At 43.2% G+C, this 27,703-nt stretch overlaps 1 protein-coding gene across 1 annotated transcript in view; it reads left to right on the top strand.

Annotated features, from left to right (window-relative positions):
- The first annotated feature begins 4,030 nt into the window (after positions 1-4,030).
- GFPT2 (glutamine-fructose-6-phosphate transaminase 2) overlaps positions 4,031-27,703 on the top strand; it is a 51,049-nt gene continuing 27,376 nt past the window's right edge. The window contains exons 1-4 of the mRNA XM_081298978.1: positions 4,031-4,122; positions 20,007-20,114; positions 22,499-22,597; positions 23,327-23,452. Coding sequence (XP_081155104.1) covers positions 4,116-4,122; positions 20,007-20,114; positions 22,499-22,597; positions 23,327-23,452 — 340 coding nt within the window. The 5' untranslated portion in view covers positions 4,031-4,115. The remainder of the gene's footprint in view (positions 4,123-20,006; positions 20,115-22,498; positions 22,598-23,326; positions 23,453-27,703) is intronic.

Below are 27,703 nucleotides of genomic sequence, written 5' to 3' on the forward strand. Positions count from 1 at the left end.
CCCCAGCAAATGTTAGAGGTCAACCCTCACGATACCTTGGCCTCTGTAACTCTTCTCAGACCCTAGTGGAAATGTCAGAGGGACAATCAGCTTAATAGGGCCTATGCCTGGGGGGATAGCAGGCATATACCAAGTCCCCCAGCACAGCCATGGAACTTGGTTGGGCTGTTTGCTTTGGGAGTAGTAGGGAGGGAAGAAGGGTAGAACAGGTCTCTGTTTGGGAAAAGCCAAAACAATGAGCAAATCTCCCAACCATAAAGAGATTTGAAAGACTTGTGTAGTGAAAAGGGCAGGCTGATGGCTGCCAACCCGGGAGGTTGGCATGGGAAAGGTGCTCCTAAAAAAAAAAAAACTAAACCAATTATGGAGCTCTTTCTGGGTACTGCACATCTGAGATCCACTGGGGATATGCTCTGTGCCCTGCTCCAGCTAGACCCCTTGGAACTCTGGCTCCAGTTTTACAAACTCACTCTCCTCCAAGCACAGATATGGGGCCAGGCTGGGAGAAGCATCTATGATCTGTGTCACACCCCTCCTCCAAAAGAGACCTCTTCCTGGTGTTTTAGTCAGCTTTTTCCCCCCACTGTGGTGATCAAAAATACCTGAAAATACAATTAAAGGAGGAAAAGTTTATTTAGGGGCTCACAGTTTCAAAGATCTCAGTCCACAGATAGCTGACTCCATTCCTCAGAGTATGAAATCATGGCAGAAATGTGTGATAGAGGAAAGAAACCCCCTGGAGACCTGGCACCAGGTAGCAGAGAGAGAGTTCTCCTCTCTGTGATAAAATACAAACCCCAAAGGCACACCCCCAATGACCCACTTCCTCCATCCACAGCCTACAGTTACCACCCAGTTAATTCCTATCAGAGAAGTAATGCACTGATTAGGTTATAGCTCTCATAACCCAATAATTTTACCTCTAAACTTTCTTGAATTTTTTCACACAGGAGCTTTTGGGTGACACTCAATATCTAAACCATAACAACTGGGCTCCCTGATCCAGATCAGTCCCCTCTTCCTGGGAAGAGTGCTTAACCTCACTAAGGAGCCCTGAGCTGCCTCAGGACAGGTTTCTGATACAGATGAGGTCAGGAAAGAGAGCTGCCTCCAGCCAGCAGGATTTCACAGACTAGGGCCATCCGCTGCCTGCCTAACTACTGCCTTGTACTTCAGACACTAGTTCCAACAGATTGAAAGAATCAGATCTCTACCTGATTGCAAATGACAGAAGTCACTTCAGAATGCCTTGAGCAAAGATTAGAATTTGTTGAGCATGTCTTTGTCCATTGTGTGTGGCTATAACAGAATGCCACATACTGGATAATTTATTAGCAATAGAAGCTTATTTGTCTCACAGTTCTGCAGGCTTGGAAGTGCAAGATCAAAAGGCTGCATCTAGGGAGGGCCTTCTTACTGTGTCATAGTGGAAAGCATCAGGTAGCAAAAAGCATAAGATAACAAACTGGCAGCCTCAAGCCAATTTGTAATCAGCTTTAATTCATTTTTGAGGGTGGAGACCTCATGGCTAATCACTTCTCAAAGATCCTAACTATGTTTCTGTGTGTGTGTGTGTGTGTGTGTGTGTGTGTGTGTGTGTGGCTAAGAATAAAACCCAGGCACTTACACATGCTAGGAAAGCGCTCTACCACTTAGCCATATACCTTGCCCAAGATCCCACCTCTAACACTGTTGGGAATGTTTTCCAACACATGCTTTTGGGGGAATGTGTTTAAACCATGAAATTCTTCCTCCTCCTCTCCCTCCTCCTCCTCCTCCTCCTCTTCTTCTTTTTCTTCTTCTTTTTCTTTTTAGTTGTTGATAGACCTTTATTTTATTTATTTTATGCAGTGCTGAGAATCAAACCCAGTGCTTCACAAATGCTAGACAAGCACTTTATCATTGAGCTACAATCCTAGCCCTAAACCATGAAATTTTAATACTGAAAAGTCCCAGGGTATATTCTGGCTTCGGCTCTAACTGAATCCAGGGTCCCCCCAAATGTGTATCTTTCTCTATTCTACAGGATCTGCTCTGCTCTGGATTGCTCAGAAAGCTTTCCACCCCAAGGTGACAAGAAGACCCCTAACCTTATCAGGCTATCCTGTCTCCAGCTGCATATCCAGAAGAGGATCAACTCATCTTTTCTGATGGTTTCTCCCATGTCTCTGAGCTTGGTGTCCAGAGCTCAGCATAGGCCACATGCTTATCCCTGAACCAACACTTAGGCCAGGAGCATCTAGTGGCTTCTTATTCAGGCCCAGGCCCCACCCTCCCAAAGGACTGTTAGGGGCTGGTCCCCAAAGCAGAAGGGAGGTTAGGTGGGCAGCTGCTACAGATGCCTCCATAGGGGCCACAGCTGTCATTCATGCCACTTCTCACTATGGAGATGGGAATCCCCAAGAAGGATGGAGAACAGATCTTAACTCTGCTGGGACCCAGGGGTCCTGGTGCCTTGGTGCAAGCAAAAGGCCTGATGACATCATCCTATTTCCACCTCAGTTACGGACAGTGGAAGGCAATATGGTGTAGAGCATCCTGAACACCATACCTTAGTTCTGGCCCTCAGACATGGGACTTTTGCACATGCCTTTTTCCTCCCTTCTCTAGTCTGTTAACTTCCTTTGGTAACCTACCTTGACTCTCGACTGACCTGCACCAGCCTTAGCCCCAGTCCAGTCCCAGGCAGAGCCTGGCAACCCTCCCCAACCCTCGCCCAGCCCTCTCCCACCTGGAATTGTCCATCTGTGTGACAATTAGTGAAGGGTCTCCTTCTCTGTCATTTTGTAAGTGCTAAGAGGGCACAGGCTGGATCTGTTCCATTAGTCAAGTCCCTAGCACAAGGACAGGCATGAGGTGGGTGCTTGGGAATGAATGAATGAATGAACAAATGAACAAACAAACGGGAACCTGGCATGGTAATGGGAAAGGGGTAAATGCTATGGTCATCAAATCAACTCTGCTATTTCCCACAAACCATAAACACTTCATTCTTCTCTTTCTCCTTTTTTCCTAACACTTCTGCAGGAGGATCTGTTTAGAATTTCAGGATTTTTTTTCTAAGTTAAAAAAAAAATGCACACACAGATGGCTTCAAAGTACGCAAATATTGAGCCAGTTCTCGTGACCTTCCTCAGGAGACTAGGGGCCTGGAGTTCATTGGGGAGGGAAGGGGAGGCCGGAACCAAGACTAGGGAACGCCAGCCCGGTGACTCACAGAAGGGTCATATTCAGGCTCCACGCCATTCTGGGACTGAGGGGGCCTATGACTCTCTGGCCGGCCAGCTGCAAGCAAGACAGCTCCAGAAGGGGGCACCTTTCTGGGTCGTCCCCAGTTTTGCTTCCAACCTGAGGAATCCCTGCCTCCAAATTCTGGCGTCATGGTAAATCTCCGGTTAGGATTCTGCCACCGCTGTGGCCATCCAGTTTTAGTAAAGTCCTTTTCCATCTTCAAGTAGCACTGATTTTCTCCTCTTTCCCCTAAGAACAGTAATTCTTTCTTCTAGGGTGGGGGACCAGATTTATGTGTCTATCGTGAGCCCCTTTTTTCATACTCAGAAAAAATGTCTGGCACATACAAGGATGTATACCAATAATAAGGGCCTAACGTAAGGGTTTTCTTGTGCACATTTATTATGTCTGACCTTGTGCTGTGCCTTACACAGACTGTTGGTATCCTCACCACGACCTGGGAGGTAGGTTCTATTGTTGTCCCCATTTTACAGATGAGGAAACTGAGGCATGGAGTGATAATTTCCTTGCCCAAAATCCCACGCCTAGGCAGTGGCTGACTTGAGGTCAGAACTCAGGCAGTTGGTGTACTGCAGCCCGACGCCTTTGCATTACATTCAGGACTTGCGCCTGGGAACCGCCCTTCACCCGCTTCTCTGACTCTGGGGGGCCCTGTCCCCGCAGTTGTCAAGACAACCAGGGACCAATGGGGAACAGGCAGGCGGGCAGAAGCCCCGCCCCAGCCCTACCCCTCTCAGAGGGCTAGCTGTTATAAGCGCCAGAGGCCCAGCGGCGCGAGCTTGAGCCCGCGGAGCGCAAAGCGCACGGAGTGCACGGAGTATACGGACCGCGCAGACAAGCAGATACCCAGAGGAGCAGTCACCATGTGCGGTGAGTGCAGCGTCGATCCGCGGACCCCTCCTCCAAGGCTCCTCAGCGCTTCCGCCAGAGAGCCAAGAGCAGGGACCTGGTGAGGGGCTCCTATCTGCCCTAGTGCCAGACCGTGGGGCTTTCATTGATCAGGCCTGCCTCATCCCACCCCCGGACCCACAAGAGGTGTCCTAGGGAGGTGTTAGGGGGATGCCCATCCTCGGTCTCCGACACTGTGAGAGGACCCAGGCCTGACCCATCCTCAGAGGGGAGGAAATCAGTCCGGTCCTGGGCCTGGAGCCCCCTCAACACAGAGGTGTCCCCACCCCATGTCCAGCGAGGGCGCTTTTCTCCACTTCTCCAGAGTCGCCCACAAAGGCGGCCACGCGCAAGCTCGAGCATCCTGGGAGCAGGGTGTCCAACTCGTGTCTTAGCCCACCGCGCCCACCGAGGCCAGGAAACCCCACTGCCCGCTCCCAGTAGGCTCACCCCGGGGCATCCAGAGCAGTTTGGTGAGCTGGGGAGGGGCCTGCGCGTCTTTCTCGCAACCCGAAATGAACCTCTTGCCCCTAGAAGGGTGGATTCCGTGTTGACGTTTCTTTGCTGAAAAGAGCTCTCGGCAAGGCGGGGGAATGGCAGTAAAGACCCGCGAGCCTATGCCCTAAACTAGGAGGAGTTCAGGGCAGGCATCTGGGCAGGGCTCCGGCTCCGGTGTCCAGATTTCCGCGGAGTCCCGAGCTGTCCCGCTGGGCATCCGGGCAGTGGGGAGGGCGGCCATGGCCCTGGGCTCACATCTGTAATTCCTTACTCTCCTGGCTGGGCCGCCTCCGCTGGCTGGCCGGGAGAGACGGGAACTTCTGCTGGGACAAAAGGTCACTGTACTTCCCCCCCCCCCCCCACTTGAATAGGATTCAGTTACCCATTCCAGCCTCCTGTGGCTGGAGAACCTGGTGGAACTTTTGAAGCTATGAAAGGCGTCTCTCTGACTTTGCTGAGGGATGCAGGGTGGGGAGTGCCAGCGGTGAGCACTGGGCCAAGGTCTGTTCAGGCCTTGTATCCCAGGCCAGACGATCAGGGAAAACAAACGACTGATCAAGGTGTAGGCAGCTGGCTTTGAGAGAGAGCCTCACCTAGGTGGAGTAGGCATCAGTTTAGATTCCTGAAACTTCAGCCAAAATCTCAGCACTTCCAGACATTATTTGCAATGTGTAGGGCTGCCCTGGAGTGTTTTGCAGGGTAGAGATGAGGCAAAGGTGGCAGTTTTGCCAGATCCCCAAGCTCTTCAGGTTCCCAGCCCTCAGAGTAGTATTCAAGATACTGACTCATTGGTGATCTAAGAGCCAGACTTCCATAGGAGACTCTTGACACTAGATAGGCTTCCCTTTCCTCTTCAGATGTCCCTTTATCAATACACCCACCCACCCACCACCACCACTATCCTGCTTCCTACTTGTATCCCACTTTCTCCTATGTCTTTCTGTGCTTTGGGGGACTCTACCTCCTTCAAATCTAAAAAAGGAAATATATATATATATATATATATATATATATATATATATATATATATAGAGAGAGAGAGAGAGAGAGAGAGAGAGAGAGAGAAGTAGAGCAAGAGAAAGTCTCATCTTGGTGTTAATGTGTCTTAACATTTCTCTGACACTTGACAAACACCCTTTGACCAGAGGCAGCCATTCCATATTCAGAGCAGGCAGCAACAGCTGGCTGGAATTAAACATGTTGGTCTGCGTTTTTTCAAATTATAGTCCATGTATGTATGGCAAAGAATACTAGTTTTCCTTTCATGGTTTTCTTTTATAATGAATTCATTAAGTTTTTGAAAAACTAGTCAACTTTACAGGAAAATAGTATAGAAATGATTGTTCCATTGGCACAAGAATATCTTTCCATTGGCAAAGATTGTGAAAATGCTTCTGGAAAGAAACAAAATCTCTTCCCTTTACGTTGGGGGAAACTGAGGCCTGGAGAGGTCCGTGCACATCTGTGTCTGAAGAGGAATTGTTTTAGGTCCTTTCTCTTGGCTATGCCTGTTATTGTCATTCAAAGCAGCCTCAGGTCTCAGATCTCCTGGACTGTTCCCTCAGGGATCAAGATCAAAGGCCCTCCCTTATCAATTAGTTGATGATCATGTTCAGATTATGTCTTTGTTGCTTTACCCACAGAAGACCAGGACCCAAAAGTACTGATCCTCCACAAACTGGACAGATGGCACTGCAAGTTTAGCTGAAATGACACTAGATACTCATGCCTGTTTTGTTGACATCTGAGAGTTGCTAGCATTTTGCTAACTTTTTTTTCTTTGCCAATAGGAAGGTTACTATATTTTCTTCCCTCCCTCTTTTCCCTTCTCTCTTCATGAAGCCACTTGTAAATGACTGCTCATGGAGAGGGCCTGTATTTTCCAGGCCCTTGGGATGTGAAGATCATGTTGGTGTGATTCCCCTTTCAAAGAAGGGGCAGGTGAGTTGGAAGGATAGTCTGGAGGCCTGTCACTGACCAGGGACTATATAACCCTGCCGGTAAATGCTGCCAGAGTGGGAATCTCTGGCACAGGCTACAGTCTGATAGTCCAAGGCCAAACCAGCCAGCTAGAAATCTTTTAGTTCCATTAAACATTTTTTTTTAAATAGTTACCAATTTACAAAATTGGGAGAGTTCATTTAAGTAGGTGTTTTTTTTTAACTTATCTTGTAAAAATCTAAGATGTGAAGATTTGAAGACAACCTGAGTCCTGAGTCCATATTTCAAAATAGTTCATAGGTGGACCCTTGAACTGGGCTCCAGCTTCCCAATTCTCCAACCCCCTCCCAGCTGCCTTAGTCACCTGTTGGTTAGTGACCTGTTGGTTCCTAGCATTCTGAGTTTAGGATGCTGGCACAGAAGACAGAAGAAACTGACGTTCCCAGAAGGAAAGGGAGGACCTGGGGCAGTGCTCCAAGGATCCAGGCTCAGATATGATCTCTGCAGAGAGAAGAAGATAACAGGCATGGCAGGCTAGGGGCACAGAATCACTCGAGTCTCTGCCTTCATGGTCACATCACCTTCTCTTCTACATCAAATCCCCTACCTCCCTCTTAAAAGGACACTTTTTATTGCTTTTAGGGCACTCAGATTATCCAGGATAATCTCCCATCTTAAGATCCTAACTTCCTCTCATCTATAAAGACCTTCTCCCATATAAGGCAGCCTTTACAGATTCTAGAGATTATGGCCTGATATTTTGAGGGACACTATTTATCTTGCTATAGTTGGATTGTCCTTTTAGGTGTCTTCCCTCCACCCCCACCCCAAGACAGTCTGTTATTGCAAATCCCAGATGCTTGAGTCTTGGCCATGAGGACTTAGCCAAACGTCCACCAGCATCCTCCTCCCATAAGTCCCACTGTTCCATCACTCTCAGGCTGGACCCATAGTGTTCAGAGGGTGAGTGTGGATATCAGTTAAATACCCTGTTCTTTACTGGCATGATGCCACATACCCCATTGAACCAAACAGATTTAATAGTTTCTTTAAACATCAGTTATCACTTCATATAACTGTGGCATTCAATGCATCTTGCCATTTTTGGACATATTCTCTCTGTTTACCTCTTCCCTACAAGAAGTAGGCATAGTTTTTATTCCCCAGAATCAAGAGGGACCAGGGACACTCATACACACAATTCATTTGCCTATACAGCAGTCCTTGCACTCATAAAGTGGACTTACCTCTTGTCTCAGCTGGAGTAGGGATCATTTACTGTGATAACTTGGGAAATGGAAATCCAAGGAGATTAAATGACTCAGGGAAGAGATTACCTTTTTTTTTCACCTACTTCTAACTCTTAAAAATCACATCATCAAATATGACACTCCTTTCCTCCTTGTAATGTTTCAGTTCATAGATGGCTTCCTCAAAAGGAAGTGTCCTCTTCATGAGCTTTGAAATTGATGAGGACACAGACTCGGGTCAGGTTGCTAGGCTTTATTCCTCTCTAAGCCTCAGTAACCTCACTGGCAGAAGAGAGTAAAACAGAGACCTCTACCCAGCAATGTGCTGATAGATGTTGAACAATAGCCTTTCTGGTTTGCCAGTTTCTGGAGTCCAAATACTTCCCACCCCAACCATGGCTAGTGTCAGGCCATCAATGTGAGGCCCTTAAATTGAAGTTGGGAAGTGATAATCCACAGTGAGCTCTTGGGAACCAATGCTAACAACTCCAGCACATGGCAGCCCCCACTCATAGGACTGACATTGGCACTCTTGGATAAAGAATTTAGATTTAGCAGAGTCTGCACACAGCAACAACTCCCTCACACTGGCTGTCTCCCTCTTCTCCCTACTCCTCTTCCTTCCTAACATTGTGTGCTTCCTCCATTGGTCAGTCATATCTATCAGGGGTTTCCCAACTTCAGAGAAACCTCTGGAAATTTTGTGATATAACATTAGTAAACAGTGTTTTTGTATTGTTTGGGAATTGAACCCAGGGATTCATGCACGCTTAGTCGGTGCTCTACCAAGAGGCTACATCCTCAGCTTCATTTTGAAACAGGGTCTTGCTAAATTGTTCAGCCTGTCTTCAAACTTTCTATCCTCCTGCCCCAACCTCCCGAGTAGCTGGAATTATAGGCACACACCATCTTGCCCAACAGTAAGCAGTGCTTCCAAATGAAGGGATTAACCAGGTGCAGTGGCATACAACCCCAGTAGCTCAGGAGCCTGAGACAAAGCTAGCCTTAGCAATATAGCAAGGCCCTAAGCAACTCAGTGAGACCCTGACCCTAGATAAAATATTTTTTAAAAGGCTTGGAATGTGGCTCAATTAAGCCACATTCTGGGTTAAGCCCCTCTGGGTTTAATTCATGGTACCAAAAAAAAAAAAAAAAAAAAAAGGGATTATTTTTGTGTTTAATAAAATTAATTTATAAAGAGAGATTAACTGGAGTTTCTAATCAATATGGGAGAATTCTGAAGATGAATTCAGCGCAGGAGCAATTGGGCAATTTAATCTTATCACTTGCTTCTTTTTTTAGTTTTCAAAGGAAATATTTCTCACTGGAGAAAAAACAGTTTGGCTTCTTTTATAGCTGAATTTTGGCAATTTAAATAAAACTTCTATTTTTTTCTTAAAACTTATTTCTTTTAATAAAATTTAGAGTATAAGGCATTTCCTGATTTTTTTTTCTTGGTAAAATTTTTAAATGACATGGACATCAGGAACTTTTCAAATAAAAATAGAAATGCCTTGTCTGTGTTCACTACAGGAAGCAGAGTCTACTGTTATCTGGTGAATTTATCTGGAGATAATTTTAACCCAGGGAGTCCTAAGGAGGCCTGGTGCTGGTTAAGATTAGAAGAGCCAAGTCCCCCTTCCTAGAGGAGTCAAGTCCCCCTGCTAACCCTGAGCCAGACACCAGATCCACTCATAGATGCTGATGTGGCCATTAGGTCCTTGTCCTTCTCTTTAAGAACTTTGACTGTGGGACCACGTTTCCATGAGACATTATACCTTTACTCTCGTATCTTTAAGGAAGCAATAGGAATTATCATCCCCATCTCACTGATAAAGTGCCCTGTCCAGTCTACAAGAACAAGGACTGGATAGTAAGAGAGGACACAGCCTCCTCTGTAGCCCTCACCCTTGGCTTTCCCCACACCTGTGTGCCTTGCACAAGAGAATAAACCAACAACAGCACTTTTCTCTTTCTCCAGAATCATATGAGCATCCCTTAAGACAGAAACCCATTTGGCCAACTTTTATTCAGGCAAGGAGTAATACAGTTTGGGACTTAATCTGCACTAGTTTCAAGGTCATTCACTTCAATTCTGAGAAATAATGGATGATGGGAGAAAGAGAGAGCTCAGTATGGGGAAGGTTCCAGCCTGGGTGGGTGGTGATATAGCTCCTATAGAACAAGTCCCTCCTTTGAGTGGGGTATAAGTTAGACCTCTGTCAATGTGGGATTGCTCACTCTCACCCACAGGGTGGTTACTGTTTTTTATTGGGAAACTCATGCACAAAGAGATGTTGATATTTTCCAAAACAACATCAAATCGGGTTGTGAACTCCAACCTGTCCAATTGTGAAGTTGACTACCTTCCTTCATCATCCAGGCCCCAAACTACCCCTCCCCTTCACCCAAAGCATTCAGAGGATTGTAGAGAATATTCCAGGAGTTTAGAGCTCCTAGTTCTACTTAACAGCTGGGAATCCAGGGAGGATCACTTCCATAAGTTGGTCATTGTCATTACCTATCTCTTGGGGACTGAGACCTGGACCTGAGAGGCCCTTGCCTGTCCAGCCCTCCATAAGACTTTGAACTCAAGTTCCTGACTGATTTCTCAAGCCTTGTACAGACAGTGCTAGAAGCCCCAGACTTCCAAGGTGCGTTAGAACCACTGGGCCATGGTCCCCTTTCAAAAAGCATATCAGGAGACCCTCTGTATTTATCTCTGTGTCTCTCTTTCTGGAATCTTTCCTCATTCACTTTCCTCATTAGTTCTAAAAGTGGATCCTTGAAAAGCTATTTGAGACCTCTGGGTTCCAGGGCAGGAGTGTGGGCATAGAGTGTGGCTAAGCTGAGGTGGTTGGGCCAGTGCAGCCTCCCCCCTCTGCCAACCCCTCTCTCCCCAGCCAGGCTTTTCTGCAAATCACCTTGGCTCTCTTACCTGTGGAGGAGTGCATGGCTCAAGGCTGTTTTTGCAGAGATTGCAGAGTGTTCTCTTTCTTTAAAAGGTCTCATGGACTCTGGATCTCAAGCTTTTCACTAAGTCTTCCATTTCCAGACCCTCCTCCCAGTCCAGCCCTTCTGAGTGCCCAGCTTCCACCATCTGGCTGCCTCTCCTACCACTCCTCCTGCCTTGGCATTTCACTTGATAAGACTGCTCCCAAGGGCTGGGGATGTGGCTCAAGTGGTAGCGTGCTCGCCTGGCATGCGTGCGGCCCGGGTTCGATCCTCAGCACCACATACAGACAAAGATGCTGTGTCCGCCAAATACTGAAAAATAAATATTAAAGTTCTCTCTCTCTCTCCCTCTTTCTCACTCTCTCTCACTCTTTCTTAAAAAAAAAAAAAAAGACTGCTTCCAAATTCTTAGCCTGGTGCCTGTTCCCTATTGGTTCTACAAGGAAATTTCCAAGTGTAAGAAGAGGCACCTTGTGGATATTTCCTCCTTGATTTCTTTGGAAAGACTGAGAGAATTAGAAAGGGAAGGACTCTCCCTCAAAGTGGTTTACTGCCCTGACCTCTTGGCTTATTTATAATCCAGTCATCTGTTGTTGACACCTCTCTTAAGTTATGGGCAACCTTGGGGTAGAGTCCAGTCAGGGGCAAGAAGTGAAATTAGAAAATCACAGATGTCTTAAAAAATAGGATGGACAAACAAAAAGGGGAGTTCAGAGGAGAAAACTGTTTTCATTTAGGGTGAGGGGGATAAAGAAGACATCTTGTGAGAATTGGCATGGAGGATCCAGGGGCAATTGCCACCTGCTCAGACACACCACAGAAATGGAACCTGTAGGTTGGGTACTGAAGAGGGGTGAGGGACTAAGAATGGGTCAGACTCAATGGAAGGAGAAGTGGATGCCAGGCTAAGGATAGCAGCTATGAGCCATGGCAGGAAGAGAAGGGGAAGGAGGAATGTAGTTGGAGCCTGGGTTGCTGTAGTTACTGAGGCCCTGCTGGGAAGGTGGCTGAACAGGAAAAGAAATGTGGAATGAGAGGCAGGAGTGTTCCAGGGTGGGCTGGAGTTGGCAGGGAGCAAAGGAAGGGCATGTCTATCCAGTAGCACCTGGCCTGGACCCAGCCAGGGGAGTTCTGAGCTCTTCCATCTGCTTCCAGGTGGACATTTCCTGCAAGCCAGTGACCCTTTATTGGAGCTATTTTTCACCTCTTGGGATAAGATTCTGTGCTAATTTGGGGGTGGGAACGCAATGGTGATGAGCCCAGGGCTGCAATCAGGTAGACCAAGCTGTGAACTACTCAAGGGTTTGACCTTGGAACCTCAGATTGTCCATTAATGTGAATCACAATCTCTCAGCACAGGATGTTGTGAGGATTCAACAGGATAAGATTTGGAAAAGACTGGCACACAGAAGTCTTTTTAAATGGTGGTGATGGTGGTTTATTCTCTACCTACTCAGCAGAATTCTGGAACCCTCTCTCAGGACCGGTTCTCATTCCAGTCCTAGGATCATCACTATGTGTGGAGGATAGGTGTAGAAATAATGTAGAGGGACATAAGCCTAATGTTTGAGGGTCTTGGGGTTAACCCTGAACACTGGCACTCAGGGACCTCAGCTCGGCCTACCCTCCTCCCTAGGCTTTTTGTCCCATGTAAGTTCCAGAAAACACATCTTCTCATGTATGACTGAGTGTGGCTGCATCTCAGCCCCAGCTCCAAGGCCACTGACTTTGGTCATCCCTACCCATTGATTTATTCATGCATTCATTTATTCAGCAACTATGTACTGAGCACTTAACCTATGCTAGGGCTAGATACTGGGGATGCAGCGGTGGATAAGACAGATGTGTTCCCACTATGAAGGTTGCAATATAGTGGAAAATCAAAGGACAAGAAAGCAAGTGCTGTATAAGAAATAAAAAGGGGAGGAGGAAAAGGCATGCATTAGGTCTCAGGGATAACCTATCAGCTGAAATCTGCAGAATGGGCCAAAGCAGCCTTTGTAAAGAGCCAACCCAACAGGAAGTCCCTTTCTACCGCTCAGCCCCTGGCCCCTCTGTCTGTAAGTTCCCTGACAACTTAAGAGGCCCCTGTACATCTGTGTCCTCTCTTGACCCACTCTGTCAAGACCATCAGCACTTTGTTGCACCCAGCACAATGACAAGGCCCTCGTGGGCCAGAAAACTGTTTATGGAATGAAGTAAATCTTGCTCAAGCCACAGCCAAATCATGCATTTGACTTAACCATTGTTTGTCCAGGCAAAATTCCCAGAAAAAAATAATGGCAAAATAGTACTACTTTCCCTTGTTTTTTCTTAATGATAATTTCTCGTGGGATGACCACACACTGCAGGCACACCTGCATTTACAAAAACAGCACTTTAAAAATAGGCTTCTTGCTCCATTTTATCTGAATGTCTGCTTGCTATGCAGCAGGAACTTTTCTAAGTGGTTTATAAAAACACTTTAAATTGTCACATCAACATGGTGAGTAGATGTGCTGCCATCACCCATTTTACCAATAAGAAAATTGAGTGACAGGGATTCAATGGCTTGCTCAAGGCCACACAGAAATCAAGGAACCCAGTTGGATTAGAGATCAGTAACTGGCTCTGGCCATGGTCTTCAGCCACCACCATCTCTGCGTCTTATTATAACTAGAGAATGGCAGGGAAAAGAAGGAGGCCAACCCAGGTGGCGTGACCATGAATCTTATTTTTTTATGGATGGAAGGGTGTGCTCAGGTGGCCCTTTCTATCCTCTTTTGGCTGTTCACCTCCAGATGAACAAGGCTGGGGAGCCACAGTGAAGTCCAGTTGGTTTGAGCCAGCTCAGAAGTTGGAGAGGCAGGAGGGCCTAGTCAGGACATTTGAGGCCCTGTGGCGCTGCTCCCTGAGAAAGCCGAGCAAGGCAGAGTTTTGACCAGAAGTCAGGTGCCTCACCATCACTGTTCTTGTCTTTGCAAACTCTCAGCCCCCCCTTACTGGGATGACTGTCCCCATCAGGAGATCATGGTGAATCAGGGCTATGTCTCATTCACACAATTCTTCTTGTTGATCCTTGTACCTTAGCTGGGACATCCCTCTTATGATAGAATGGAATATTTTCTTATTTAGATCTTTTCTAACTATTTAGACAACAATCATGTACTTAACACTTATTCATATACTAGCACTGAGTTAAAAAGTATATTCTGGCATATGGCAAACCGCACAGAGAGGACACATGCAGTGGTAAAAGAAAGTTTCTGCCCCATATCCAGGGGCTTTTTCAAAGTTGGACACTGCCCCCTGGGTCTTGGGTCCCTTCCAGAAATACAGTTATCTCTTGGTATCAGCAGGAAATTGGTTTAAGGACCACTGAAAATACCAAAATTCACAGATGCACAAGTTTCTTATAAAATGGCACCATATTTGCATAGAACCTGTACACATCTTTCCATATACTTTGAATCATTTCTAGAGCCCTTATAAGACCTAATACCATGTAAATGCTATGTAAATTGTTACATTGTCTTGTTTAGAAATAATGACAAGGAAAAAAGTTTGTGCATGTTTAGTACAGATGCAAGTTTTCTTCCAAATATTTTTGATCCGTAGATGCAATCAACCTTGGATAGAAGATATTTGGGGTAAAAAAAAAATCCAGAAAATTCCAAAAAGCAAAATTTGGACTTTCAATGCACTGAGTACCATTTAGAGACCCTGAGAATGAAGTGGTGTGTAAGCATTGTATTAGGTATTATCAGTTATCTAGGTAACTGAAAGATATTCTCTAGGTGACTGAAAGTATACAGGAGGAGACTGGAGATATAATTCAGTGACAGAACACTTGCCTAGCACATAGAAAGCCCTAGATTTGATTACCAGCACCACAATAAAATAAAATAAAATTTGGCTGGGGATGCATGCACAAGGCCCTGGGTGTCAATTCTCAGCACAGGTAAAAAGGAAGAAAGGAAGGAAGGAGGGAAGGAGGGGAAGAGGAGGATATGTGTAGGTTACATTCATGAAAGACTTCAACATCTTCAGATTTTGGTATCCTCAAGGAAACCTAGAATCAATCCCCTGTGGAAACCAAGGGAAGACTGTACTCTATGAAGCTTCTTGCCCCACCCTGCATAATTTTACTTATATTCTGCAAGTTGCTTTTTTTCACTTCATATCTTGGAGATTTCTATTGCTTTCCAATAGAGTGCACAGCTTTACCTCGTTCTCTGGGGGGAACTGCCTGCTGAAGTGTGCTCTGTGCATCTGCACTGGCCTTTACCAGGTTCCTGTTAAGTATCAGACTGACTCTAGTCTTTAGTGACCACAAACAACACTGCTGCTATTCTTTCACACACATGTGTGTGTCTCTGCAAATATGTCTGTTGAATACATTTCTAGAAGTGCAACAGCTTTAGTCAGCATGTGAGTACATTTTTAATTTTGAGAGATTGCCAAATTGCTTTCCAAAGAGGATACCCAAATTTAAATTCTCACTTATTGTCTAACTTTTCTCATTGTAACTTTTATTTATGTATGGAAGGGATTCCAAAAGAGAATTGTTATTTTATTATCTTTTTTTGAATAATAAGAGCTGTTGATAATAAATATCATTATAAATGTTGTTTTAGTCACTTCAGTAGGAGTGCATAGAGAATCCAGCCAAGAAGATGAGCTGCACAAGGAAAAAGAAGGTGCTTAATTAATTAAAGAAATTACTGAATAGAGATTTCACATTGAAAATTAGATTTATTCCTTCTTGCATGAAGACCTTAAAAATCACTCCTTGGCAGCCTCCCTCACTGTAGTCAATTTCCAAACTGTGCCCTAAGTGGCCACTGAGCCTCCTAGCTGTGTTTGAATAAAGCTGGTTCCAGAAGACAAAGACCCTTTAATGGTCCCAGCCTACTAGGGACCTCTGGCACCCTCTGCACTCAGCTTGGAGGCCATTGTGGATCTGAGGTGCCAAATAGAATGTATATTCCAGATATGTGGTCAGAAGTGACATGTGGCTTAGAAGAGGGGGATTGCAGAGGAAAAATGGCAAGCTGAATCCAAGAGGCTTCATGTGAAAATAATCCAGATTTTAAATCTTTTCCTTTCTGGGCCTTTATGTCATCTGCAATGCACATCACTTCCTCTTAGTAAACTTAGGTATAACTCTGGAACATTCCCAGGATTGCTAGGAAAGTTTATTTTAAAAAGCCTCTAATGATTAAAAAAAAAAAAAAAGACTCTAATGATGATCTACAGTAGTTTCCCTTTATCTCTGGGGGATGTGTTCTGAGACTCCCAGTAGATACCTGAAACTGTGGAGAGTACCAAACTCTATAATTTTAATGTCTTTTCCACTTCAAATAAGCAATTATACTGTATGGTTGCAGTTTGAGGTGTGACAGCAAAACCAGCATGAATTTCTTTTTCCTTCTTTGCAATTTCAGATTGTTACTATAGATCTTAGCAACCTCGGTGTATGATTTTTTTTCTTTTCTGATTCAGTCAAGAACTTCTACCTTTTCAGTTAAAGAAAGTACTTTATAGCTCCTCTCTGGCGTATCGAGTGGCCAGCAATACTCTCGTACTTTGGGGCCGTTAGTAAGTAAAATAAGAGTCACTTGAACACAAGCACTGCAGTACTGTAGCAGTCTGTCCAATAATGCAGACAGCCACTAAGTGACTAATGGGTGGGGAGTATTTACAGTGTGGCCATACTGAACAAAGGGAAGGTTCACCTCCTGGGCAGGAGTGGTAAACCATCCTTAGAATGTCATACAATTTAAAACTTGTGAATTGTTCATTTCTGGAATTTTCCATTTAATATGTTCAGAATGAGGTCATTGAAACCTCAGAAATCAAAATTCCAAATAAGGAATTCCAAATACTGCATTGAGTTGCTTCACCCTTCACCTAACTGTCTCCCATAGTTTTGTGCCCTTTTTTTGACTAGAATTTGATCATACCATCCAGGGAACTTTTCATTGTTGCAGAAAAATGAATGTTGGGAAGAATTTCACCTAAATATACATTGTGGAAATAGTTGCACAACTTTGTGAATACATTAAAAGCTGTTGCATTGTATGCTTTAAAGAGATAATATTGTAAGATAATATTACATATTTATAATATATAAGTATATTTATATCTCAAGAAAGCTGTCAAAATTTGAATGTTGGGGCTGGGGTTGTAGCTCAGTGGTACAGTGCTTGCCTAGTATGTGTGCAGCACTGGGTTCAATTCTCAGCACCATATATAAATAAATAAAATAAAGGTCCATCAACAATTTTTAAAAAATGAATGTTGATATTAAAAGATAACTGTCTTTTTTATAAAAATAAGGAAGGTGACAAAATTTATACAAGGGCTAGATGTCTTTTTGGTTTGAAGTATAAGGTAAAAAATGTGAGCTCCTGGCATCATAAATGGTCAACAGCAGCCCTACAGTAGCAGGATCTTCTTTGGAGGGACATCTCAGCCCCACAGGGAGGGAGGAGGGACCCAAATTGCACACACAGCCCTTACATTCAGCACCTCTCACCTGACCTGAGGTCAGCAGGGAAGATGAAAATAGCTTACCATCAAAATTGCCCTTGGCCACGTTAAAATAAAAAAAAATTCTGTAACTGCTTAGAAAGTACATTGTGCATTATTTTTATATCCAAACCTCATACCTTAATACGTGGGTGCAAATATATCTCATGTACAATAATGTACAGTTTTTAAGAATGCTAAATATAATTTAAGTACTGTTAATTTTATGGCCTATTTTTTGACCAAGTATATGCAGATGAATTTTAGTAAGTTAAATGTTGGTATGAGGGGATCCAACCTTCAGATACACTATAAGGACTTGAATCTAATCTTAAAAGTTGGAGGTATTATAGGTGATTTAGTATATACTTGTGATTGGTCCTGGGAAATTTGTAGGTAAAGAGTCTTCTGTTGAGGTTCATTGCTGGAAAAATTTTAATCCTGCCATCCCAGCAAAATGCAATGGGAACATAAACCTTCTTTAACCCTCATCAATTAATTCTAGAGGAAGCACTCTATAGTGGTTAGGAGCATTTAAGTCCTAAAGTCAGTTCTCCTTGGTTCCACTCTCAACTCTAAATAGTGGCAGGATCAGCATTGAAGACTGTCGAGAGTTTTGATTGACATTTCTGTGGAAACACTTGGCCTGGCACATAGTGAGATTAGCTTCTGCTGTGATCTTAATGTTGATGTTCCCCAAAATGAATATGTTGAAATTCTCACTCGTAAGGCAATGGAATTAGGAGGTGGAACCTTTGGGAAATGATTAGGTCATGGAGGCAAAACCCTCATAAATGGAATTAGTACCCTTATAAAAGACCCAAGAGAGGGCCCTTCATCCTTCCACCAAGGAGGTTAGAATGAGAATACCATTATTCCTGAGAAAGTGATTCTTCACTAGACAGGGCATCTATTGGCACTCTGACCTTAGACTTTCCAGCCTTCAGAACTGTGCAGAATATACTTCCATTGTTCACAAATTACCTAGTCAATGGTATTTTATTATAACAGCTTGAATGGACTTGACAGTTACTATGAATATCCTTGAACCCCAATAACTTCATGTTTCGTATTATTGCTTTTTTCCCATTAATACAGACTTATGGTCATTCCATTCTACATATATTTATTGAACAAGAATTATGTGCCAAAACACAGAAAAATGTATGGACATGCCAGCCTGTGTGCTTGTCAAAGTCTATTTTGTGTTGTTATTACAAAATAGCACAGGCTACTAACTTTTTTGTAATAGTTTTTTTTTAATATCTTTATTTATTTATTTTTTATGTGGTGCTGAGGATCGAACCCAGGGCCTTGCACATGCTAGGCAAGCACTCTACCGCTGATCCAAAATCCCAGCTCCCAGGCTGCTAACTTTATAAGTAAACAAATTTATTTGGTTCATGATTCTTGTAGCTGAAAGAGCCAAACAGCATAGCACCAGGGCCCAGGTGAGGGCTCCCATGTGTGCATAACAAGAGAAGCAGAAAGGGAAAAAGTTGCAAAAGAGACCAAACATGTGGAGTGGCCTCACTTTATCACAACCTGTTCTCATGAGAACTAATTCACCCCTACAAGACCCAACCACATTGCAACGCCAACACCAGTCTATTCCCAGGGTGGAGCCCCCATGACCAAATTACCTTTCACTAGCTCCACCTCTTAAAGGTTCCACCCTCTCAACACCACCACACTGGAGACCAAGTTTCCAGCACATGAACCTTTGGGGGGACAAACAACATCCAAACCATAGCAGCTCTTGTCAGGGAATATAGATGCCCATGATGCAAGACTTGCATCAGTATTGCCCAGAGATGGGAGCACTCATGTCAAGAGCCAGAAGAAGCCTCCTCTGGAAGGTGGGGTGGGAACTGAGCTCTGAATTGGGCAGTTTTTTCTCAAGTGGGGACAAAAAGGTTGAAAGGACAGAGGGAATAATGGAATGGGACACTTATAGAGCAGGAGAGAAGCAGATGCAAATGAAGGGCGTAGTTGCAAACAGGGGAGTAGAAGAATGTGGAGAGGCAGATTATTACTTTCTATTTGGAAAAAAATATTACTTTGAAATACAAATACAGAAAATAAAGTCAAGTAGAATCTTGGCTCGCCAGCCTGGCTTGAAAATAAGGATTGTCCAGGGCATGAGGGGACATAAGATGGATTTTCTTGCAGTAATAAAAGTAGTGCTTATTTATAGTCCAACTCCAAGCCATACAGACAAGTGGAAAGTGGAAGCAAGGGCTCCAGCTTCTGTCCCCACCTGCCACAGGTGGCTGCTGTGACTCTTTTATGATTCATCTCAGGCATGTTCTGTGAAAATCAAAGAACACATGGAGTTGGGGGCTTTTAGATGTCCCAAGATGACTGGATTGCTTTGCTAACTTCTACAAATGCCACACAATGAAAGCTTTCTTGCAAGTACATCCAGAGGATAAATTCTCTGCAGTGGAATCGCATGGCCAAGGGGCATGACACAGGATTCATGAGCATTTTTGTCATAAGAGGGAAGAATTAAGTACAACACCCTTCTAGAAGCAGGAGGGAAGCGCCATTCTTCAGTTATGCCAGGGAGAGCCACGTTTTCCTCTGCAAGCAGTCTAAGAGCCTTCCTGAGATGCTACCTGTGTCTGCATTCCCAGGAGTACTTCTTTTAACAATGATCAGAGATTTATTTTTTTTAATGTGACTTTTTTTTTTCTCTTTGAACAGGAATCTTCGCCTACATGAACTACAGAGTCCCTCGGACAAGGAAGGAGATTTTCGAAACCCTCATCAAGGGCCTGCAGAGGCTTGAGTACAGAGGCTACGACTCGGCAGGTAGGGGCTGCAGGTCACCTCATGGTCTTGGGACACTTGAGCAGCTTCTTCTCTCACCCATTTCCTTTTTGGTGGGGCTTTATACAACCTGGGCATTTTTCTGATACTTCTACTTAATGTTTCTTTTCAATATAAAAATAACACTTGTTCATTAAAGAAACTTGAAAACTATAAAAGAGTAGAGAAAACTATCTTTTTTTTAATGGACCTTTATTTTATTTATTTATATGTGGTGCTGAGAATCGAACTCAGTGCTTCACACATGCTAGGCAGGTGCTCTACCACTGAGCTACAACCCGAGCCCCGAGAAAACTATCTTTAAAAACCTTAAAAAGGAAGAAACAAGGGTTAAAAATAAAAACAAAAACAAAAATATATATTATTGATGGTGCAATAATATATCACCTATGGTCAATGATACTATACTGTTTACTTTAAAAGTTTGCACTGGGCAGAGTGGCACATGCCTGTAATCTCAGTGTTTTGGGACACTGAGGCAGGAGGATTACAAGTTGAAAGCCACTCTCAGCAACTGTCTCAAAAAATAAAAAAGGTATGTGGGATTGGGGCTGAGGCTCAGCAGTAGTGCACTTACCTGGCATGTGAGAGGCACTGGGTTTGATTCTCAGCACCACATATAAATACATAAATAAAATAAAGGTCTATCAACAGCTAAAACAATATTTTTTAAAAAGTGTGGGGGCAATGGAGATATGGCCCAGTGGTTAAGCACCCCTGGTATTAAAAAAAAGTTTTTTTGCTAGGAGGGTAGATCTTATATTAAGTGCTCTTAACACACATAACACAATAATAATTTTAGTAATAATAATAAGAATAAGAGGAAACTTTTGGAGATGGGTAAGTTTATGGCATAAATTGTGGAGATCAATACTTACTTCCAAACTCATCAAGTTGTACACATTAAGTATATACAACTTTCCGAATGTCAACCATACCTCAATAAAGTATCTTCCATCAATATCTTGGTGCCCTTCATGTGGTCATTGTTGTATATTGATCTAGTCTGAACTGGGGAAGGGTAGAGACCTTCTCTACCTTTCCCCAGTTATGCATAGGTGTTATACATAGATTTTGTTTGTTTTCCCTATCATATTTATACAATTTTGTAATCAATGTGTATATGGGTCTGGGTATATTTTTTCTTTTTTCTTTTTTTGGTATTGAGAATTGAACTCAGGGCCTCTCTTATGCTAAGCACATGTTCTATGATTGAGCTACATTCCCAGTTCCTATAATTTTATATTCTTCTTTTTTCATTTAGCATTTCCATTATTCTAAACTCTTCCTAAATATCTTTCTGATTATTGACAATCATCCCCTGAATGGCTATCTCAGGGTTTTCTCCTCTACCTGCCAAATAGATGAATATTTAGTCTTTCCCCATTGTTAATTAAGCAACCTGAAAAGTGGATTAAAACCAGGTAATTTTATATCCCTATGAGTCAGATAAAAGGTCACAGGCACACTAATGTGTGAGTGAATGAAAAGTGCAGATAAAATATAATGCAAAGAGCACAAAGGATCAATGCCCTTGGATAAGCCCATTGCCATTAGTAGCAGGTGTGGTAGTGCCTGCTGGGCAGCCAAGACCAGGATCCAAGCATATATTTCTCTGCTTACTGGGAAGTATGGCCACAGTTGTGGCTCCTTCTTTCAAAATAGATTCCTGAAAACTATTCAGTTGTATTTTGGTAGGCAGTACTGGGGAACAAAAATGATAATAAACAGCACCTATGACCCTAATGCTGGAGAGTACAGTTGTCCTCCAGGAACCTCTGCAGACACCAGAATTCATAGATGATCAAGTTCCTCCTATAAAATAACATTGTATTTGCATATAACTTTCCCACATCCTCCTGCATACTTTAAATCATTTCTAGATTCCTTATAATACCTAATACAATGTAAATACTATGTAAATAATTTTTTTCATGTTTAGGGCAGGAAAAAAGTCTGTAAGTATTCAGTATAGATGTGATTTATTTATTCATTTCAAATATTTTCTGTCAGTAGTGGGCTGGTCCCATGGATGCAGAAGCTTCAGATAGGGAGGTGCATCGTGATAAGGTGTGAGACAAAACTTAACTCTCCACCATAAAAAGTAATGTTTATGTGTACAGTTCTGTTAAGTTCTAGAACAGGCAAAACTAGTTTATTGTGGCAGAAACTGAATGGCTGTTGCCTCTTTGGGGGTGGGGAAAGTGAATGGAAATGACCTAAGGGATATTTCTGGGTAATAGAATTGTTCTGTAGCTTGTAGGTGTGTAGGTCACACTAGTATATGCACTTATCAAAGCTCATTGATTTTTGCATTTTACAATTTCAATAAAAATCAAAAATGTAAAAAAAAAATTTAATTACAGGTGTGGCCATTGATGGGAATAATCATGAAGTCAAAGAGAGACATATTCAGCTAGTCAAGAAAAAGGGAAAAGTCAAGGCTCTGGATGAAGAACTTTACAGTAAGTAGGAAATGTTCTGCATTAGAGTAATTGATGCGGCTTGGGTCACTTGAAAATACTGTATTCCAACAGAACTCTAGATTAAAAATATGAATTTATCTAAGCTTGGATAAATAGCAGGAAGGTTAAGTCCATGTTGCAATAATTCACATTTTATAAGATCGTTAATTTGAGTCAGTAGCACATGGAGACTTTTAAAAAAATTTTTAATAGTTATGTATTTATTTTAATTTTTCTGGCCAATGATATTGCTTTTCTACTTATAGTAGTGATATATCATTTTCTTTTTTTTCCCTTCAGTACTGGGGATTAAACTGAGGACCTCACACTTACTAAGCAAGCACTCTATCACTGAACTACATTCCCAGTCGTTTTTATTTTGAGACAAGTTCTCACTAAGTTGTCCACATTGGTCTCAACTTGGTGAGTCTCCTGCCTCAGCCTGCAAAGTAGCTGAGATTGCAGGTGTGCACCACCATGCCTGGCTATCATTTTCTTTTTAAAGGCAGTTTATTTTGGTTAAGAAATGAGTTAAATTATTAAAGTACTAAATAATCTTCATCCTGGGTGGAACCTGGGTCTGGCTGAAATTCCTGTGGTGGGGCATATGGGACTGATGGTGAGGATGGCTTGGATGATATGTCTTGGTGTAATGGCACCACCTCTGCTTAGCAGCCCTGTGTCAATTTACTTTTTAAAGTGTATCAAACTGCTTTTCCTTTCATTTAGAACAAGACAGCATGGACTTAAAGGTGGAGTTTGAGACACACTTTGGTATTGCCCACACACGCTGGGCCACCCACGGGGTCCCCAATGCTGTTAACAGCCACCCGCAGCGCTCAGACAAAGGCAATGGTATGTTGTGTGGCCTTGCTTCCTTTTTCTGATGGTTCTGCCTCACTCACCCTGAACTATATTTCAGGTATAATCCTTGCCAGAGTGGGTTCCATGCCTACCTTGAACTGAATTTTTCACCTGTTCTGTCTTCCCAATATAATCCAAATGTCTCCTCTCCTATAAGCAGGTAAACCTAGATCTTGGTCAGGAGGCTGACTCAACTTGGCCCCTGAGTAATACTAACCTCCCAGGTGCCCATTGGAAAACAGTGGCATTTTACTACAAGAGAAACTGGCTCTTTGGAACCCCACCCCAAGAGTGGAATATGGCAGTGTAATAGTGCATTTTCTAGTGCTGTAATAAAATATCCCAAGATAGGTATTTTACAAAGAAAAATGGTTCATTTAGCTCATAATTTTAGAAGCCCAAAGTCCATGTTCAGGTAGCCCAACCTATTTGACCTCTAGTGAGGACCACCTTGGCTTCATCACAACATAGTAGAAAAGCAGAAAGGGAAATTGGCTGCATGTGGAAAGGGCCATGTGGGGTGGACTTGCCATGTAACAACCCAGTCTTTCCAGAGTCCCATGAGACCTATATCAGTTTCTTCTGAGAACATGCCCTAATAACTTTCCACTAAGCCACACTTTTTTTTTTGGTATTGGAGATTGAGCCCAGAGGCACTCAACCACTGAGCCACATCCCCACATTCCTGGCCCTTTTCATTTTTTATTTTGAGACAGGGTGTCTCTAAGTTGCTTAGGGCCTTGCTAAGTTTCTGAGGCTGGCTTTGAATTTACCATCCTCCTGTCTCAGCCTTCTGAGTTGCTGGGATTACACACTGGCATGCACCACTGCACCTGGCTAAGCCCCACCTCTTGAAGGTTCCCCCACCTCTCACACCACCACACTGAGGATCTATCATCTAGACATGAACCTGTGAGAGACAGGGAAGGGTGGGGTTCCTCCCCGATCCAGCTAAACCCACCTCCCTTCTCTGCGGAGGGTGGTCCTAAGGGAAGGCAAATAACACTGCTGATCATGGTTATTATCTGAGGTGCCTCCTCCAACCTCTGAGCCCCAGCAGTGAGGTCTCAGCAGCCAAAAATTTAGATTCAGGGCTCTTTTTTTTTTCTTTTCTTTTTTTTATTATTATTGGTTGTTCAGAACATTACCAAGCTCATGATATATCATCTTTCATACATTTGACTCAATTGGGTTATGAACTCCCATTTTTACCCCAAATACAAATTGCAGAATCAGGTTCAGGGCTCTTAAGATTTGGAGAAGCAGGGGCTTCAACTAGCAGCCTGAGAGCTCTTTTTCAGAAGTTCCTTTGATTTGGCTTTCTTCATGTTTTTAAAAATTGGGAGACATTGGGTAGAAAAGTCCAAACTGTTGAGGTCCCTCAGAAAACCTGGATGATACGGGACACTTGGGCTCACAATACCTCAGAGTACTGCTGACTGGCAGTGGGTCAAGGTCACTGAACAGGGACATGAGAACCTTTAGTGGGTTTTGGGTTCTTCAGCTCTCCCAAGTGCCCCTCATGCCAGCCCCAGCTCATATGTCCCCCAGGATGATTCTCTATGCTATGATTCTCTTAAATCATATTCCAGCCTCCTATTATAGGGAATATATTGGCAGGTTTGAAGCTCCCAGTGGCAGCTCTCGGGGGCTCTGTGATCAGCCTCTTGCAATATATGTGGAGGGGTATGAGATAGAGAGAAGGTTTAATCCCTAACTCCTCCCAGGCCTCCAATAACAGGCAAGAATCTAAAACATAATCTAGGCCTTCCAGAGGATGCTCACTTGGAGTTATTCAGATCAGAAGCTCTCTAAGATTTACACCTGAGCATGATGGGGGAGCATGTTCATCAGAGAAAATGAGTCAGCCAGGGGCCCCACCCTGAGCTATCCCCTGGTATAGTACAGGATCTTGCCAAGCCTTATATGAGAGTAAGGATCAAATACATCAGAACAGTTGTTGGAGGCTTCTTAGCAGGCGCTAAGTTACACACTTGACAAGCCTTACTTGTAAAGTCAGGCCAAGGAGAGATCAAAAGCTTTCTGATCACTGTCCTTCACCCAGGGCAGATCAGAGGCACCCCAGGGCAGTGTGCAGCACAGATAGGAAGGGCAAATACCCCAACCCTCAACACAAGGTGCAGGATGCTAAATCTTCTCCCCAGGGCAGTGTGCAGCACAGATAGGAAGGGCAAATACCCCAACCCTCAACACAAGGTGCAGGATGCTAAATCTTCTCCCCAAAGCACTTTGAAGGGGTTTGCCAGTCTGATTTGAAAACAAAGGCTTTTTCTAGAAAATGGAAGGAGAGCAGAGCTTCTGGGATATACCTGTGCCCTCATGTCTTCCCACAGTGGGGTTTTTTGGTGGGGATTTTCCCTTGGGTTCAGTCCATACCCTGAACAACAGGGCATCTCACAACCAGGACAGGCACCCTATATCCAGGATGAGGACAGCAAGCCTCATAGTGCTATGGATCTGGCCAAACCCCAAGTTAGATACTGAAGCTGGTTCCTAGAGCAGCAGTGTGGACTGAGAAAACACTACCAAGACCAAAACACTATTAAGACTATGTGCCCTGGAATATTGCAATTTCAGTCGTGTCCTCCTGCCCACCCTAAGGTGATGAGGTGAACCTCATCAGAAAACCCCCACTTCAGTACACACAATGATTCTTATGTGTCCCCAAAGCAGAGAAGCTTCAAGGAAACCCACCCACACCCAAACTTGGAAACTCCTGCTCTGACTCAGGATGAGTAATTGAAAAGAGAACAACAAGAGCAATATTTAAAGAATTAATAATGTGTAAAGTTTAATAATTTGTCAGTGGGATTCTTATACCCAGCCACTACAGCTCATGAGGAAATTACCCAAATAAGTTTTTGAAGGGCTGGGTGCATAACACAGTGGCAGAGTGTTTGCCTAGCATGCATGAAGCCCTGAGTTCAAACCCCAGTACTGCAAAAAATAAAATAAAAAAGTTTTTGCAAAGAAAACATGGGCTTTAGAGTGCAAATAAGCTAAGATAATCGACTGAAATGAAAAAAAGTGACACTTATGAAAATAATGTAAAAAATACCACAATTTTTATAAAAATAAAAATAAAAAATAAACTAGAGAATGGGATATGGTCAGTTAATAGAGATCCAATATAGGGATAACTTGTGTTCACAAGAAAAGATCAGAGCAAGTTAAATTGTAAAAAAACTATATCTGTGGCCATCATACCTGCTTAAACTGGTGTTTTCTTTTTTTCCTTTAATTTTAAAATTTATTTTAAAACTGATACATAAAAACATTAAAATTATACTTATGGTGTACCATGTGATATTTCGACACATATACACACTGTATAATGTTTGAATCACAGGCTTTTCTCATTTAAGTTCTCTCATTTTGTGTGTGTGACCTCACAAAAATAAGCAATAGTTTTTCTTTAAAAAGGGTAAGTTATAGTGAACCTAAAGAATAATTTAAAAAGTTTCAAAAGAGGAAATAAAAGAAATCTCTCCTGAGCAGAAGAAAAACTTTAATAGGAAATACAAAGAGTCCCTGAATAACAGTTAATACATGTAAGGGGCATCCAACACATCCCAGGGTAATTATTGGATTATAGGCAATAAAGTGACTATCATCTAGGACTTGTCCCCCAAAACTCTCAGGCTGGCCTTAGACTTTCCCTCCAAATTACTCATTCACTGGTTATTTATTGAAACAACACAATGATGACTGAGGCAGACATGTCCCTAGCCCTCCCAGGGCTTTTCAGGTGGTCTCATCTGTGCAGGGAGCTGCCCAAAGGCAGTAGGGTATGCAGGTGGTCTATATCCTATAATATGGTTGTCAGACTCTGTGGGTTAAAGGGTAGTTACTTGCTATGTTAGAAACATCTTCCCTCTGAGAAGGGCTTATATTTTTTTGTTGTTGTTTTGGAAGCCCCATAAACACAAAAGAGAAGCATTTATGGTCACAAACAAAGGAATGCCAGAAGCCATTAGATATGAGAAAATACAAAAAAATAAAATCTTCTCTTAGAGCTTTTAGAAGTAAAAAGTTTATTTCTGTTTTGTGTAAGAAAACTAAAATTTCTCTTTTGCCTGACAATATTTTGATGTTTTAAACTTGCTTGTAATTTCTACCTGTGTTTTGAATTCACCTATGCCTGGCTATCCCTTACCATATAACAACCCTCTCTAAAACCTTACTGATGCCTCATAAATTCTGGCTCCCGATGACCAAATA

Source organism: Spermophilus citellus (assembly GCF_964194105.1).
Source record: "Spermophilus citellus genome assembly, chromosome: 1".
NCBI lineage: Eukaryota > Metazoa > Chordata > Mammalia > Rodentia > Sciuridae > Spermophilus > Spermophilus citellus.